The 17818-nt window shown below is 34.6% G+C and overlaps 1 protein-coding gene across 2 annotated transcripts in view; it reads right to left on the reverse strand.

Moving 5' to 3' along the window:
* LOC132785358 (transcription factor HNF-4 homolog) overlaps positions 1 to 17818 on the reverse strand; it is a 28970-nt gene that overhangs the window by 4885 nt on the left and 6267 nt on the right. The window contains exon 1 of one of the 2 annotated variants that reach the window (XM_060791436.1): positions 9118 to 10025. The exons of the other annotated variant lie outside the window; for it this stretch is intronic. Coding sequence (XP_060647419.1) covers positions 9118 to 9229 — 112 coding nt within the window. The 5' untranslated portion in view covers positions 9230 to 10025. Of the gene's footprint in view, positions 1 to 9117; positions 10026 to 17818 lie in introns of those variants that run through there. 2 annotated transcript variants of the gene reach the window in all.

Here is a 17818-nt window from a genome sequence, read left to right on the forward strand (position 1 = left end):
GTTTGCCATAAAGCCAGTTGGGCAATAAAACTCTCCCGCCGAGTATCTTTGTCTCAGTGTGCGAGTGAAGTTGCCTAGTTTCCAACTCGCCGCTGTTGTCAATTCTCGCTAGAGAATCAGTGGGTCCCATACATGCATATATATTATTTCTGCAGCGTCATCGTGAGAGTTCGGTTTTTTTTTGTTATGCCGCGTCACCGTTAGTTTTGCAAACAGAGAGTGAGAGAGAACTTGTTGTTTTTCTTGTTATTGCTGTCGATTCGTAATCTGAGATTAAAAATGTTCATTACCCGACGCTTTAATTTCCAATTTCAATTTCTATTTTGTTTGTGTTGATTTTGTTTAACACTTTTCCGCGAATGTAGTATTTTTTGCCAATCTACACGGCCAAACTGTTAGCTCAAGTGCTCCTGATTAGTCCAACACGAGGTGTTCACACAAAATTTTATAGCATAGTACAAAATATTATTATTTTTATAATATTTAGTACACATGTAGCGGATGTATCCATTGCTGTGCAAAGTTAAGGTCCGCTCACGTTATTTACTTTATTCAATTTGTGGGCAGGTCGAGCCCCCGAAACATGTTGAGTTGAGAATTAAATATAGACTACGCACGCTCACGCACACAAATACGAATACGTATTTGAACTAGATACATAAACTAAATATGTATAAGGCGCGTGTGCGTCGTTTTTGCTAGTCGCATACCTCTATAGGCCTGACGATCTATTTATTTTTAATATATTCCAGCGACCATTTCGAGTAATCGACATTTTTATAGCAAGTGTTTGCAGACAGAAATAATCAGGAACATTTTAAGCAGTGCTGAGCTTTCAGTGAGTGCACTGCTTACCAAGATCGTTGTCAAATGCAAGCAGTGCATTTCTTATTGTGTGTAAGGGGCGAGTGAAGGGTATCATCGAGTCGAGCAGAACTGAAAGCCTGCAATTAATCTTGATTTTCTCTTTCACTTTTGTGTCTATTTATATAATTATTTGTATGAATATGTAAATATTGTGTGTGAGTATGGAGTGATGACATATTTTTTATGTTCTTTTAAGGTATTTGCTAATGCATAAATTACAATTTGGCAAAAATCAGCAACATTAATTTTTATAAAAATATACAAATTTAAACAAATATTTGCATTTGTTTATAGTGCAATCAAGTTATCGCAAAAAACTTGCACTCTCTGATGAAGATTAAGGTTTTAATTTGGCATTGCTGACTTTTGCAGTATATTAGCACATGTTAAAATATATAGTATCTACATATATGTTTGTTTTGGTCACATCAGATGAATACGAAAGAATTGTGTATATGTTTGTTTGGTTGTGTGAAAGCAAACCTTGTACGAACTACGCAAATTTGAGTTTATTTTTAGACGATTTGTTTTTGCTTTTTCTAAATATATTTTTGAATACAATATTCGAGAGGCTGACAACACAGAAGAGATATATTTTAAGTGACGTTTCTACAAACTACAAAAAAGCCGCACAACAACATAAATTCAATATACAACTAAATAAATAAAGCACTCGCATTGACAAAATTTTCCACATTCATAACTTACAATCGAAGGTTTATCGTGTAATTACAAAGATACTTTTGTATAGATACGAAACGACAATGATGAAAATTAGTCATGGGCCAACATTTAACAATGAAAACTGATAATACGAAGCGTATTTAAATCATATCAGTTTTCAAATGATATCATTAGTTTGTAGTAAATAGGAACATGCTCCTATGTAGGTGTAGGTGGAATTAGCAAATCAAATTAATGAAAGACACTTTTATGGAGACATAGGATTAAATATATATGGAAATACTTGGGGCTAATTAGGTATTTCTTTTGAAATTCATGATTTTAATTCGAAATATTCTTGTGAAATACATTAGACACTATAAATACGAGTATGAATGTTTATTCCTTATCAGTACATTTGTCGTCATCGTCTCTTGGATCGAACGATTATCATTTTTTATTACGATAAATCTGAATTTTTTAATTAAAAGTTGTCTATGGCTACTCTTTGGTATTCCATAAAAAGACTCACAAGAACGCTTTGACATTTACATAGCAGACATTGTATGGATAGATGAAACTAAATGATTGCTTAAGGTAGGACAACTTCATTGAAGAAAATACAAGTATCAGTATTTAATGACTTCAATTAAAGTCTGGGTAATTAAAAAGCAAGTTTGACTGGATTCAGACGTTCTTGAGAGATAAAATATTAACATTTACACATATAGATTTAAATATTATATAATAAAAGTTACCGCATATCGGAATATAACTGACGATTAGGGAAATATTTAAAGTGGGACTGTCTGACGATAATTATATGCTCAGAGAAATTACAAAATAATATAGAAGTGGGATGTGATTATATATTTAGATACCCTATCTCTATGTATATCCACTGAAGTGTATAATATTATATTATAGTATACAAATCAATTTCAACATAAGCTTCAATTATTGCTTAGTTTCCAGTTTGTTGTGTTTCATGCATAACAATGACAACAACTGGGGAATACAACTGACATCAACTATGTAATTTTATAAACACAATCTGGTCGGGCTTAACCCCTGTTACCCCCGCATATAACCCCAGCCAACTAATATAATATAAGCTCTTATCGCTGCAGCCTGAAGCAATATTTTAATAACGTGCCTAATGGCATTGCTGATAACTGAGAGAGCAATCAACAAAGAGCGAGAGAGAGAGAGAGAGAGCGAGCGAGTGCGACGCAAATACTTAATTTAAAATCGAATCGCCTCAAAATATTGGGGCACAGAAATTGCACATGAATAATGGGCACGAACCGTTTTACTCTACGTATATATTGGGTGTATCGGTGGAAATTGTGAATCGCAATCGTCTCGCCGTCGATTATAAAAAAAGTGAGTCAACGAGCGGCGCGATATCAAAACAAATAAAAAAAAAGTAGAAGCATTTTGTTGCTTTTGTTCAATTCATTTCGAATTGCGTGCCAAAGATCAAATTCATTGGGAATGCGTAACAAAGCAAATACAACAAAACAAGAAAAAAGTTTCCAATTGCAAGGTGACGCCTAGGCAAATCAATGCCCCTGCAACCTATTATCAGTTTGATTCGAGCTCCAGCTTAAGCTCGAAGCTCGTCATCCTCATCCTCATCGTAGACTTACATATGTAGAACGCCCCCACGACGCCGATGCATGATAATGATTGAATAGAGGAACAACAACAACAAAACATATAGAAACTGTCAAGGCCGATACTTTTGACAGACATAATTCCGCATTTCAAAATGCGAATATCATATAATTCCAATCACAATAATAGTTAATTATTGTCTAAGGAAAAAGCGGCGAGAAAATAAGTTAATTTCCATTAGCCAAAACACTTAAAGAGTTACTAAGTCTGGGCAGGGTTATGTGTGTAGTATTGTTGGCCCATTAACTGCTAATTTGGTAATAATTTTTTAACTAGGCATTACATACTTAGTATCTTGTTGGGTCAACAAGCTAATTGCCGAATGAAAAACTATCGGCAACGACGTGTTAATACTTAAGATGTCGCTTGCATAACTAATGAAGCGCTTTCTAATAATCATAAAAAAGACTTAAAAATATTAACAATTTTTAAGAAATTTAATTGAACGATACAAAACATTCTGAAATAAATTAAAAATCGAAATTACATAAGAGCAACAATTACAAAGACAATAGGATATGCAAATAACATTAAATGCATGGAAAAAACGACAAATAATTGTAGAAAGAATACTCAATAGTATTCTTAGTAACTTATGTGAATATTCTTAGAACAAAAAAGTGTCAATTTTATTAGAAAAGAGGAGTTAACTAAAAAAAAAAACACATTCCCATTTAATTCATAAAATAAATTATATAAATTCACGTGTAAGTTGAATATTTTATAATATAATTCTATGTGCAATAAATTAAATTGAAAACTAATTTTGTATTTAAAATTTTCTTAAATAAACACATTTCTATTGAATTTATTTGTAATTTGTTTACTATGTAATACTATATTCATTAAATTAAATTGAAAAGTAATTTTGTATTTAAAATTTTGTTAATTAAACACATTTCTATTGAATCCATAAAATAAATATACATAGATTGTATTACCACATACTTAAAGCAGAATATTTGTCTACTGTTCTGTCTCTTTATTCATAAAAATCGCAGTCATATTTCCCAGAATGGTTTATTTTAATTAACTTGACAATCAACTACTTGATGTTTTGGTTTACTTTGAGAAGGCTTTCCTCAAACAAAGTGGGATTTAGTCATCGGAATATTTGTCAATGATATTTGATCTGCGATGCAAAGAAAACCCTGGAAAGCAAGATCGTCTTAGCTCATCTCACTAACTATGATCAGCCTACCTCATTCTCAGCTGTAAGATGATGTATTCGAAAATTGAACTTTCTTGCTGGAACAAACTTTATACCCTTAATAACGAACCATGTCGTAAAACCCAATTGCAAAAGCAAAGAAAAAGCTGAGCTCATCTTCCCTCGCCTGACCTCTGGCTCTAAAATGCATATTTACCTAGACGGTTCTGTGTGAATTCCTACGTTTTGTTGTTGTTGTTGTATTAGAACCCACGCCAGGGAGAAGCCATAGCGTCATTTTACACCACTTTGTCAGTTATATTTGAATATTACCTTAGATAGAGTAGAATGCAATGAAATCAGCTCGTGGGCTGGTTTATTTGTGTTAAACATTAGAAATTGTCAATTGGCGAATGCAAATATCGGACGATCAAAGATAAAGAAAGATCTCATCATATAGTTGTGAAATGGTTTAACCACTTCTCCCACTTGTGTGTGCCCAGCAAATTCACAAATGCCTGTCGTAGGATGAAAGTGTGAGGAATTTCCCTCATGTGATCATCAAAAAAAGTATAAAATAGGATCGTTTAGCAGGTGAATTTGAAAAATAAACAGCTGATGCAGATTCCAAATATACAATATATATTATGTATTTTGTTATCTCTTCTGATATTGGAGTTGCAATCTGGTTTTTTGTTTCGCTTTTAATTTGAATTTATTTTAAAGCAGACTTGATCCAATTAACTGCCGTCAGTCAAATGCGATATTCAACTTTTTATTGGCATTATCATTACGTTTATGACTAATAATTGCGCGCATATTGTCTATAATTAAAATGCTAAAAGCGTCTCAATTAAATTGTTATTAACAAAAAGTCAAAGCAACTAACACAATGCGCTGGACCAATCATTTCTGTAAGCCAGACTTGTATAACCAGCAAAGCAATTTGTAGTTGTATCTCTGAATTTATGTATATCAATCTAAGCTCTGTATGTGTATGTGTGTATTTCAGCTTGTGTCTGGCTATCAAATGACCTGAGGCTGAGAAGGCGCCTCTAAGTAAAACAAGCTACAAATCTCCAAGTCAGGTGTAATTTCCATTAACTATGTTTGTTAAAGTCTTAGTGTCTTGCCTTTTAATTGGGCGCTAACGTGTTTCAGATACATTTGTATCTCCAAATAGCCGCCGTGCAATTAAATTAGTCTTCGTCTTGAACTGCGTCGCCAATGACGGCGACATTTAGAACTTGACTTGTCTAAGCATTCAGATCTACGTAACTACAATACTATATAATAACTAATAAGCTTACACATTAAATCTAGCCACTTGCCACATGAATATCTCTAGCTTTTTCTCTAATTCTCGGAATAGATTTCTGTCTCATTTACATCATCAGTTTATGGCCAACGCCTTGGCATTAACATACTTTAAAGATCCGTTGATCGCTTTCATCAATTCTTTTTTGGCCAGTCACGCTGATTGACCAGAAAAAAACTCGGGCCAACAAGTCTTGATCATATTTCATTTCGACCTACCGCAAAAATATATTTGTAGTCAAAGCAAGATTGAAAACAAAGCTTTATATCTTTTTGGAAACTTTTTACAGATTAGATATAAGGAATCGTTTTTGTGGATTTAGCTTAAATTTCAATCAACTTTTCAAACATTTCGAATTCATTATCTACTTATACTACTGTGGGCAAAAAGTAAGGTGAATTTGTTTGTAAAATGAAAAATCTTTATATATTCTTCTAAATCAATATCATGCCCTTTAAATTAATCCCCTCCCGATAAAATACACTTCTGCACACTTTTTTTCCTATCCTCGAAACATGCCAAATAGTCCCTTTTCGGTATAGCCATCAGTGCCTTCTTCGATTTTGCTTTTATCTCCTCAATCGACTCGGAACGCGTTCCCCGAAGTGGTCTCTTCAGCTTTGGGAATAGTCAGAAGTCACACGGAGCCAAATAAGGCGAATACGGTGGTTGTGGAACGATATGCGTCGAATTTTTGGCGAAATGGTCAAGAAAAACGTGTACAGAAATTGGTCGTTTTTGGTACCAAACGAGATTGGACTTTTCGTAGGCCCAAATGGTCGTTCAAAATGGTTCTCACAGATCTTTCTGATATTCCGATAATATCAGTAAGGTCTCTAATAGTCAACCGACGATTTTTGTCTCCACTTCATTGACGTGTTGGTCATGTGTCGACGTTGATTGTCGTCCGGAGCGCTCCAAGTCATCAACACGTTCTCGACCCTCTTTGAAGTTTTTGTACCACTTATAAACATTTTTTTTGTAAAATAGTAGAATCACCAAAGGAATTCCGCAACATCCTCAACGTTTCCGCAGCCGAAATTTCATTCGGCAAACAAAATTTGATGGCACTTCTCATTCAGACATTGTAAAAAATCGAAAAATGCACTCTTGGTCGCTTGGAAAACACAAGCGTAAATATATTTCTGATAATGACATTCATATGAAATTTGGACCAGATGTCATTAACAGTCTTGCCAACATAAGGAAAAAAGAATTAGGCCGAATTATTACGCCCGCGAAGTTTAAATTGAAAATTCACCTTACTTTTTGCCCACAGTAGTACGTAGCTCTCGATTATCCCTCTAAAATATGCCTGTCATTGTTCCGTGGCATTATTAGTCAGTTGGCTATTATAAAGCTTATCGTTGCTCCCGAATCTTCGACCTTTGGAACTACCAATTTCCCAGAGATATGAATTTAGCCCAAGAGGACTTCCTAAGTGCTCGATCTATAAACTCTTTTCCATTAGGTAGTTTTTTATTTTGACAACTGTTATCAAAAAGTATTAGGCTACTTTAAAAGTATCACAACATATGTCTCAAGTTCAAGTGTCCCTCGCAAAATGTGAAAATGCGCCATTTTAATAAAGTGTTGGTCCCTAAGTAAATGTGTGTGTGTGTGTGTGTGTGTGTGTAGACAAGTCTAGTATTTCCGGTTGGATCACTGCAAATCAGCCAACTGATGATTATTTTATTAGGTAGCTGAATAATTACAAGAAATTAAGTACATATAAATAGCACGTGTAGTTCAATTACTTGAAGTTGTTGTTGTATTCAATTGCAATCGACTACGAATCACTAATCCAAGTTGATAATGTGCTCTGCATTCGACACACACAGAGAGAGAGAGAGAGAGAGAGAGCGAGAGAGAGAGAGAGAGAGAGGTTCTACTTGCAATTAGTAATTAATTAAAGCATTCGTGTGTGAAATACCATCGAAAACAAAATAATTAAGTTATAAATGATAAATTCAACACGAAGATACTCTAAATACAGGAATTACGTTAACTATCCAAGAAACGTATTAAATTGGTTTTGCTTTTCAAACTCGGAAGAGATCGTTTACAACTCTAGATTTGAGTACTGTCTGTGATGTATCTAATGACTTGGCACAATTTTAATGGATCTATCGATTTAATGCTTGATCTACATCTACTAAATATTCATTACTTCAATAATTGTGATAAGTGGTGTTGATTTTATGGCAAACAGTTTCCTTGATATTTTTGGATTTACTTTAATTTACGATGCTGTCAGATAAGAAGAAGCGTGAGCCACAGTTTCACTTTCATAATCTAATAATACGCCTAAAGGCCAGAGAATAATCGCAAAAGGTGCGCTGAAATAGACCCACAACGACGCAAAATAATTTCTTCATGTTTTATACGATTGGTGGGGACGAAATCTAATCACAATAGCACAACTTGCTTGTACATATGTAAATGCAAAGCCTAATCTTTGATAAGCACCGCAATAAAGCTGCTTTAATCATATGGGGGTACAACAAAAATCTGATAAAATCGCATGGAGCTCTTGGCAAAGCAGCACTCATAAAATGTGGCAACATTTGAAGTGTGTAATCAACTGCAAGATATGAACTTTACGAGTGAAATGCTATTATCAAAGATCCTATGTAAATGTTTATTCACACGAATGTTACAGGTGAATAATTTGAGGAAAGAAACTTCAATTTAAAGTGTATTGATTTCAGTTATAGAGTATCTAGCATTCGCCTTCCTTAAATATATTATCATTGATCGCGTGATTTTCTATTATTTTTTTAGGCATGTATACATAAGTAATTTTTATTTTTTCTTTTGTTTTTTGGCAAAAAACATGCGCCATCAAATTGTATGTATCTTATCAGAGCCAAAATGAATGTAGACGAAGAACGCGGAATAATTGATAGAAGCATAATTCCTTTGATTGCAAACAACGAGAGTTGAATGCTCTTTCTTCAAAGAACAATATATACTGGATATATAGAATGTTATTGGAATAAATGTTGAATACTTTTAGCTTCACATCCAATTACCAAGATCCTAGGTGTCCAATTAAAATCATACCCAAAAGTATGCTATAATATTTTTCACAAATTTATAGATTACTTTTCCTTGCAATATATAATATAATGCGATTAATGTTGCGTCGGGTCTAGCAGTAATTATAAAAATAATCTAAAGAATTCCAGAAATTGCTTGATTATAAAAATACAAACTAAAATAAATTCAAAAAGATAGCAACCTATAGTATTTCTCTCAGTGCAAACATCGATAAGTAAATACAAGGTTTTAATGGCGTCTACTTGACCAATTCAAGTAGATATAATTCCAAGATAAATTCCAATGAAATAATAAACTCGATAAGGCCTATCGCAGCAAACCCATAAAATGATACACATACTACGAATGCATAGATTTTTTCGAATGATCAACTCACCCATCATTTGTAGAACAAGATTCTCTTCGAAAAGTAGATCATCATCGTAGCCCGAATTTGTTAAATTTTCGGTTTTCATAGTTAATAAACTGGGTAACATTGAGGCGTACATTTAGTAAGTATGGAGACTTCCTCTTTGAAAACTTATGAAAACAATCACTGAGTATCAGTTGGATAAGTTCCTTGGTTGGAGACTGAGGAGATTGACGATTCAAGACGACGCGACAATGGGCAAATATTTGAAAATCCTTCACACTTGTTGGTGCAAATTTTGTTTTCTCACAAATTGCTGTTGGCGCATAGTTTTTTTTTTGTATATTATTGTTGTTTATTCTGTTGGTTTTGTTTCATACACACATGCACGTTGCCTACACCACAGTTAAGTAAAGTAAAGTTCAATATTTGCACAAATTAAAATCGAAAATAGCAAAGGCAACGGAGACACTCTCAAGCTTCAAGCTCAAGCCGGCGGCAAATGTTAATGTTTTTCAGCGATTACGATTCTGCTTTAGAAGTAGTATATAGTATTTTTACATGCGGTTCGGGAATGCCGAATAGGGGAGGGGGTTAATGAGTTGCACCACATAAATAAATAATGCAAATTGAGTTTTTTTTTGTGTTCTTTTTTGGTTTTTTGAGTGTTTGTGCTTCTCTTTTTCGTTTATCACAGTCCGACGACGAGTATATGCTAATCTCTTAATAATTTCTAATCTTTACAAATATATGCCTATTGCTAATTTTTATTAATTGGCGAATTTATTAATGATATTGTCAGAGGTTTCCTCGTTTGTTCATCTCAACCGGCACAAATTTGTGTTGTTGTGTTCTTTAACTTATTTGTTCTGTTTTTGCTGTCTGTTATTTGTTATTTGGGGTACCGGAGGAGTCTCTCGGTGCTGTGTATTATAACCGCCCAGTGCAAAACACTGACTAAACCTCAAATAATGTTCTCAGCACGTACTAACTGTCTTAATATTATTTGTTGTAGATATAGAAGCAGCAGCGACGACATCGACGCAGTCAACGCCAACGTCGTCGTCGTTGCTATTGTTGTTGCCGGTGTCGGTGTCGGTGTCGACGTCGATGTCGGTGTCGATCGTCGTTCGGCTGTGCGAGCCCCACAGCAAACATATAAAGTTTATTAAATATTATTACTATACTTGTTGTTTCTATTGTCGCTTGTTGCGCACTTGCCTTAGCAAAATTGTTAACAATTTACGCCGATTACGGCTCGGATCCCATCGGCCCACTTCTCTCTTACTCGCTCTCTCTCTCTCTCTCTCGCTCTTTGCCTCTCTCGTTCGTTCGTGGCTCCTTCTCGATTCTCAAACGAAGCATGCGCAGAAGTTTTCTCCGTGTGTGTATGTGTGTGTGTGTGTGTGTTTTGCTCGACGTTATCAACGACGCTTAATCGTTATATATACGTGTACAATATTAGGTATATGTACGATTCTAATTGTTTAATGGCTGTCACACAAACACACCTATAAAGTGTCGCACATAAACAACATAAACAGCATATAACTTGTTGATTTCTTTTAACACTTTTTCTTCTTGGAGTAGCTTAGATTTACCGTAAGATTATCAGGACTGTACTCGAGTTCTCTTCCTATCTCTGACGAAGCACTATTGGGGGTTAGTTTGGGCGTTGGACAGATCTTTAGTATTATCATACTATAAGAACGGGAAATGACACCGATAAATTCATACAAAATATCATCATCAATCATTTCTCTATTATTAAGATTTTCAAGTGATTAATTTGAAATTTCTATGAATAAGAAATGTCATCAATTGTCTTCGTCACAAATATAATACAAAGCTAATTAAAAGAATGATTTATAATTAAATTTAACTAGTTAAAACTAATATTGTATTTAGAATTTTTCGTAATTTTTATTCCAATTATTTTAGATTTGTACTTTAAAACAAAATGTGAAATTTCAAAACATTTTTTTTAAGTTGTCATATTTATTATTGTTATTATTATTATTTTCTTCTGGCAACTTAATCATTTTTAAAATATGTTTTCCAAAAATACATTGACAGTTAAACAAAATATATTCTATGTTCTTGACAAGCATTTTCTTGTTAATATTATTTATCACCTAGTCGAGCCGCTTTAAATAATTATGAATAATCAAAAGATGTAGAATTTAGCTCATTTAAAAATAAATACACAATACCTTAGGCATATATTTAAATATACATGTGTATATTCTATTGAAACAAGATCAAGTCAACACAAGCGCTAAAAAACCTTTACTAAGCGTTAATCTTTAATGACATTATATTCTCACGTAATTTACAATTTTTCGCTCTGTGTAAACCAAATGTCATATTTAATACCTCAAATGGGGCATTAAGCTAACAACAAATATTTGAAAATAATAAAGAGAAATATGGAGAGGAGTGTCGGAGAGCAAGAAGAAGAGAGTATACGGGTGAGAGTAAGATTAAACAAATCTTAACAGAATTTAATACACTCACAACGGGTAAGACAATCTTGTCACAAACTGTGCAAATAGTTTAAGAACAGAAATACAACTATTTGTGGTTCAGTTAAGGAATGTGCCAAATATTTATGCAGGGTAAAATGTAATTATTTGTTGATCAATTTAAAGAAACTTAGAAAAATCTCCTCACTAACACTCATTATATCTAACATTCCGTCAATACAATCTTTCTTTGTAACCTCTGTCAACTCTTAAAATCCAAGAATTTATACATATTTTAATAAAGATCAGTTCTTAAGCACACATCATGATGAAGAGTATAACATGTTCGATCATCAAGTTTATTTGGTGGCCCCTCTTTTTATATACGAACAGTCATAGGCCTCGTATTTGTTGATCAGCTCACTTTCAGCTTGGCAAACAATCATATCGTGCCGCAGCAACAACGACAACGACAGCGTCGAGTGCTTCTTATCAGTATCTGTATCCCGGAGCTCAGTAGCAACTACACACACAAGTATTTCGATTGTATCTGTGTGTGCGTATTATTATGGGTCGCTCTGCCTCTTGATAGTAGTACAAGTGAGCCAAGCTGAGCTGTCAAAGGCGCTCGGTTATCAGTCACGGGCCATAAATATATAGTATACACAAAAAACAACAAGAAAGAAAAAAGTCTGGCTGGCTGGCAGAGAAGCAGATACAGATACTCGGACACTGGGATGGGCACAACTGTGTCCGTGTCTGTGTCTCTGATTGATGATAGCACCTAGAGTGTGGAGACACTGCGAATTTTATAGAAATATTCGCGCATTTATGTTTTTCACTCTGAGCTCAGCTCGACGAGTGTGTGTGTGTGTGGCTTGATTGATACTTCTGATTCAATTGAATGCAATTCGCCGGTGGCGAATCGAGTATACTCGATTGTCATTCAACACCGCATTCATGCCGCAAATGCCACATTTACTCATGCACAATCATCGGCTGGCTGGCCCAGAGCCTGAGCCATCGCCGAGACATCGCAAAGTCAGCGCCAACGTCGTCGTCGCCGTCGTCGAAGTCGCCGTTGTACTTTAACCGCCCGCTATACGCCGGAATTTCTGTGACGAAACCAACCAACAAACCGACGACGGACCAAACACAACCGGCGTTGGCGTTGCTGTTGCTGTTGTTGCTGCTGCTGCCATTTGCGGTTGTACTTTGATTTTATTTTGAATGCCCGGCATGCTTCGCGTTGACTCAGCTACGTCATCGTTCCGCCGGCCCCCCTTTTTGCTTTGGCTTTGGCTACTGGGTGCCATGTGCCATGTGCGGTTTTGGCGTTTGGGGATCGCAGTGGCTTCTCATGTGACGTCGCATTGCTTAACCAAATTGTCAATTAAGCTTTTCGCTTATCAGACAACAGTCTAAAGGTCAACTCACAATTTGAAGCAATTCTCGGAAAATATTCATTCGCGCATTATCGAAAGTTTTTGTTTTACTTTTTTCTATATACATATTCTTGATTTCATTGTTTTTATCGGATATTTTTTGTATGTCTACTAGTATTTTTAATTTCATTGATAATTTTACAAACATAGACGATTTTGTTAACCCAATTTTTGGGTTTATCTAAATAAAAATAAAATGACGATACTTTGTCGAATATTCATTCAGGATTTCACAATTCGTTCTCTTTTATATCTTACTCATTAATTCGTCTTGCATATTTCCTGTATACCATTTATTAAATCCTTATCGAATTGCAACCGGAACAGACTGATCAAATTTTAGTTTTTCCTTTATAAGTCTGTTTACAAATATTGGCAGACAAATAAAGGAAATGCTGATAAAATAAAATACTATCAATCAATATTAACATAATTTCGTTAGCTTGTGTATGTGAGTTTGTAACTATATTAAAATGTGTTTAAAACATTTAATTGAAATTATTAAAATGTTTAAAACATTTAATTGAAATGACAAATACAAAACATTATAATTTTCTTTGTATACACGCTACCCATAGGGTATTATAACTTTATGTCTGCAGGAAATGTATGTAATAGGCAGAAGGAGGCATCTCTGACCCCATAAAGTATATATTCTTGATTAGCGTCAACAACCGAGACGATATTGCCATGTCTGTCTGTCCGTCTGTGTGTATGAACCGCTATATCTCAGAAACTATAAGAGATAGAGATATAATTTTTGTTAACACGCCCACTTCCGCCCCCGCAAATCGACAAAAAATGAATAGCAAGCGTAATTTTGAAGCAAGAGTCGATTTTCGGTACATACAATAATAACAGCATTTGATGTTCCTGCGATTAGATAAAATTGTAGAAGGTTTTTGATACTTTTGTTTTTTTTGCACTCTATGGTATATTTTGAACGAAACTACTTCAATATACCAAAAGCATTGCATTTTATATATTTCAGTATTTTGCGGTATATTTATTTGGTATATTTTGGGAATATTGCCACACTGTTTTGCTTTTATTCAAAGCTGTAGCTTTCTCACTTGTTTTGAAGCTAGAGCCGCAACTTTTGGTACAATAAATACTTAAGATTCCTGTAAATTTGGATGCTATCAGATAAAAAGTGAAGAAGTTATTTAAGAGATATATTCTATGGCAAAAAACGTGTACTGCAATATTGTTTGAGCTGCTTCGGCTGATAATATGGTATATTTAGTACTCTATGCAGTACTATATCAATATACCAATTATAACCTTCAGTACATTTCAATATTATTGCGCTATAATAATTTGGTATTTTCTAAGAATAATACCGCACTGTTTTGCTCTTATTCGAAATGGGTAGCGGGTATATCTCGTATGTTAACGCTAAGATCTAAAATGATAGTACCAAAGCTCTTTTTATAGGAAACAGTCAAATCACAGCCAGTGAATTGAAATTTAAGCAAGGATTATCTCAGCACTGCTTACATCAAGTGCTTAAAAATGTAATCGTACCACTTTTGTGGTGAAAATAATTCCCACAAGTGCTTGACTGTCAGATAGCCAGATTGATGAGTCCTCCACATTCTGGGCAATGCAATCGAGCCGGCGACTGTGACTGGGGCATGTGCAACTGTCATATGGGACAGAGATTGCATTAATTGCAATTACAAAATGCGAATGCATGCGAGCATTATGGAAATATATAATTTCATATCTGTATCTGTACGATTGTAGTAGCCAAGTGAATGTGCACAGAACATGACGCATATGTTTTGGTTTGAATCCAAGCACACACAAGCTTGACAAATGAATCATATGCTAGTTGTGAGCTGAAGAGTGGAGAAAGAAGAGTGTAGAGAGGAGAGTGTGGAGGGTAGAGAAGTGTGCACTGTTACCACTGTATAGTTGTCACACTGTATCCGTGAGATACTTCTACTTGTACTCCAGGCAGTTTCCTGCATGGGTGTGGTATATGTATGATGAAAATAACGCAATGAAAATGAAAATAAAACAAGCAGAACAAGGTGAAGAAATAACGAATAACGACAAAAAACAAGCGGTGGGGAAGAAAAAGATGCGAATAAAATGCATGTCATGTGTGTTTGCTGCCTGTCGCATTTTCCCGGCCTCCACATGTGCAAAACGAAGCGAACGAAGCCCACTGACGGCCCGTCAATTTCCAGTGAAATATGAAAATTAGCTGTTCCCAAAGACACTCCGCACTTCCCTTAGCATTTTCAGTACTTCGTTAAGTGAATTTTGAGCGAAAATTATTATTTTATTTGCATACATATTTATATTAACCATACAAAGCAATGGAGCTGCGTTTATTTTTGCACATGTGAATCGAGTATGAGTATGTGTAAGTGAATACGAGTGCGAGTATCCATAGGATACCCATGTGATTTGCATGTGTTCTTCGTCATCAGCGTCATGAACAACATTATCATTGCTTATTGTTGCAATTGCAGTTGTTGTTGTTATTGTTGTTGTTGTTATTGCCATTGTGCATGACTGTTGAGTGTCATGACAATAATGATCATAACGATGATGATGACAATGAATAATGATTATGAGATTCATAATGTTTGACTGCAATTTACTATTTACACTTCATTAAGCGGCGACAACTTTAAGTGAAATGTGTCCACATTGTTGAGTGGTTTGTGTGTGCATCTGTATATATAGTATCTGTGTCTTACAGATACACACACACACATTTAAGCACTTCTATTCGACCCAAAGATTCTGCAGTCGCTGTGAATTGAAAAAAGGTGGCCGCACATTGACTAATTGGAAAATAAGCTTAAGTATGGAGGATCGTTGAGAAGTGGAAAAGGCTTTGACTAATCAGTGGAAACTATCAACTACTTGCCACTTAACACTTGACTTAAAACACTCAACTTTACCTACATATACATGCATATGCATTCGTCTATGCGGAAACAACTTTTCGGAGTTAGATAATTGATTAGCAGAGGTATCAAAAGCTTTCAGAGAACTGTTTTAAATACCCCACAACATTCATTTTTATTTCATAGAAAACATCATAATATTCAGAGTAATGCACTTTTTAGTAGTGCATACAGAAATATTATATGGCAGCACTTTTTAGAAAGGTATTATAACTTTGACATGGAAAAAGGTCATTTCCGACTGAATAATTTATATATTCTTGATCAGCGCCAACAGACTAGACAATATAGTAATGACTGTCTATCCATCTGTTTGAATAAACACAAAGATCTTAGAGACGATTAGAAGTAATTAACCACAAAAAAATTGACAACGCTGCCTTATATGAAACTCATTTTAGATATTTGCCACGCCCATTCCGCTTCAGATCTTAAATTTTCAATGTAGTAATATATCAATAGACGAATTATAGTTTTTGGTATACTTCAGTATTTTTTATATATTAATTTGAATATTTTTGATTTGATCTTGGAAAACAAATAACACATTTAACATTATCTTTTATTTTATGAATTTTCAAGAATTTGTGTTCTTATCCAATTTTCTTCACCTACTAACCTTTATGAAATCGTATGACTATTATTATTAAACATTTGAGGATCGGCATTGGCCCCACAGATAGTAAAATGAATGAATCTTCGCCTGTTATCTGCATTTGCTGTATATAAAGAGTAGCATTGAAGGAACGCATATTTCAAAAGATTTGTGATACTCAACGCAATGTGTTTCAATTATCTTTATGGAAATTGATGAATGTTCAAAGCGGATATCATAAAAACAAATTGGAGTAAGATATGAGATACTATTATTCAAGTTGATATAATATTGAACGGTTGAACGGAAGCACTGTCTAAAAATTTAATTATAAAAGAGACAGAGAGAGAGAGAGAGAGAGAAAATATTGCCAACAGTTTAAAAAAGCTAAGAGTCAATAATATAAATACTATTATTAATTCAGGGCAGGCAAAAGGAGGGAATAAATAGAAACGAAGTCAATGCTCAAATGAATTGAGTTCGCGTCTGGGCGATAACCTCCATATCATATCAGTTCGGAGAATAGTCAACTATATAGTATAGTATAGTATAGTATGTGTATATGTTGAGAGAAGTACTATATGTGGAGTATATGCAGATGTGTAAGTACATGTGTATGCATTAAGTTAGGTAAATATATTAAACTGTAAGAATGTAGTACTTGTCTTGGGCTTGCGTCTTTTACTTTGCATAATGCTCCTCGTTTCATTTTAATTTTGGTGTCGAGCTTGGAAATCAAATTAAGTGTGCGAGTGCGTTTCAACTGCAAATTGCTTTCGTCATGTCTGTTCTAAGGTGACACTTCAGAACCAATACCAGACGAATGACTTGGAGCTCTGGCTTGTTGCTCGTGCTCGGGCTTTGGCTTTGGCTCTGTTCTGTCAACATCTGGCTAGCTATAAATATTCAACAATTAAATGCTGACTCCGGCTGGGGCTTTGGCTTGGGGCATAAGCTCGAGCTGGGGCCACTTTAGCTTTGGCAACGACTACGACTACGACTACGTCTGCCACTTCGACTGGGAATTCGCTAAGTATTTTTTTTGTTGTACATGCATTTGTTGTTTTATTTTGTCAAGTCACTTGTATTTGCTATTGCGCATATTTAACCCTTTCGGGTTAAGTTAAACATTACGCTTACGTTTTATTTCGCTTCATTTTGCGCGCTTTTTTTTGCGTAATTTTCCCTTTTTTTTTTATTATGTTTAGACATCAACATTTTCGTGCTGATTGTTTCGGTGTCTTGTAGAAGTTCTGTTAAGCATTTTATTCATGTATTTTGTTTTCCTTCGAT

Source organism: Drosophila nasuta, chromosome 2L (genome assembly GCF_023558535.2).
Source record: "Drosophila nasuta strain 15112-1781.00 chromosome 2L, ASM2355853v1, whole genome shotgun sequence".
NCBI classification, from domain to species: Eukaryota; Metazoa; Arthropoda; class Insecta; order Diptera; family Drosophilidae; genus Drosophila; species Drosophila nasuta.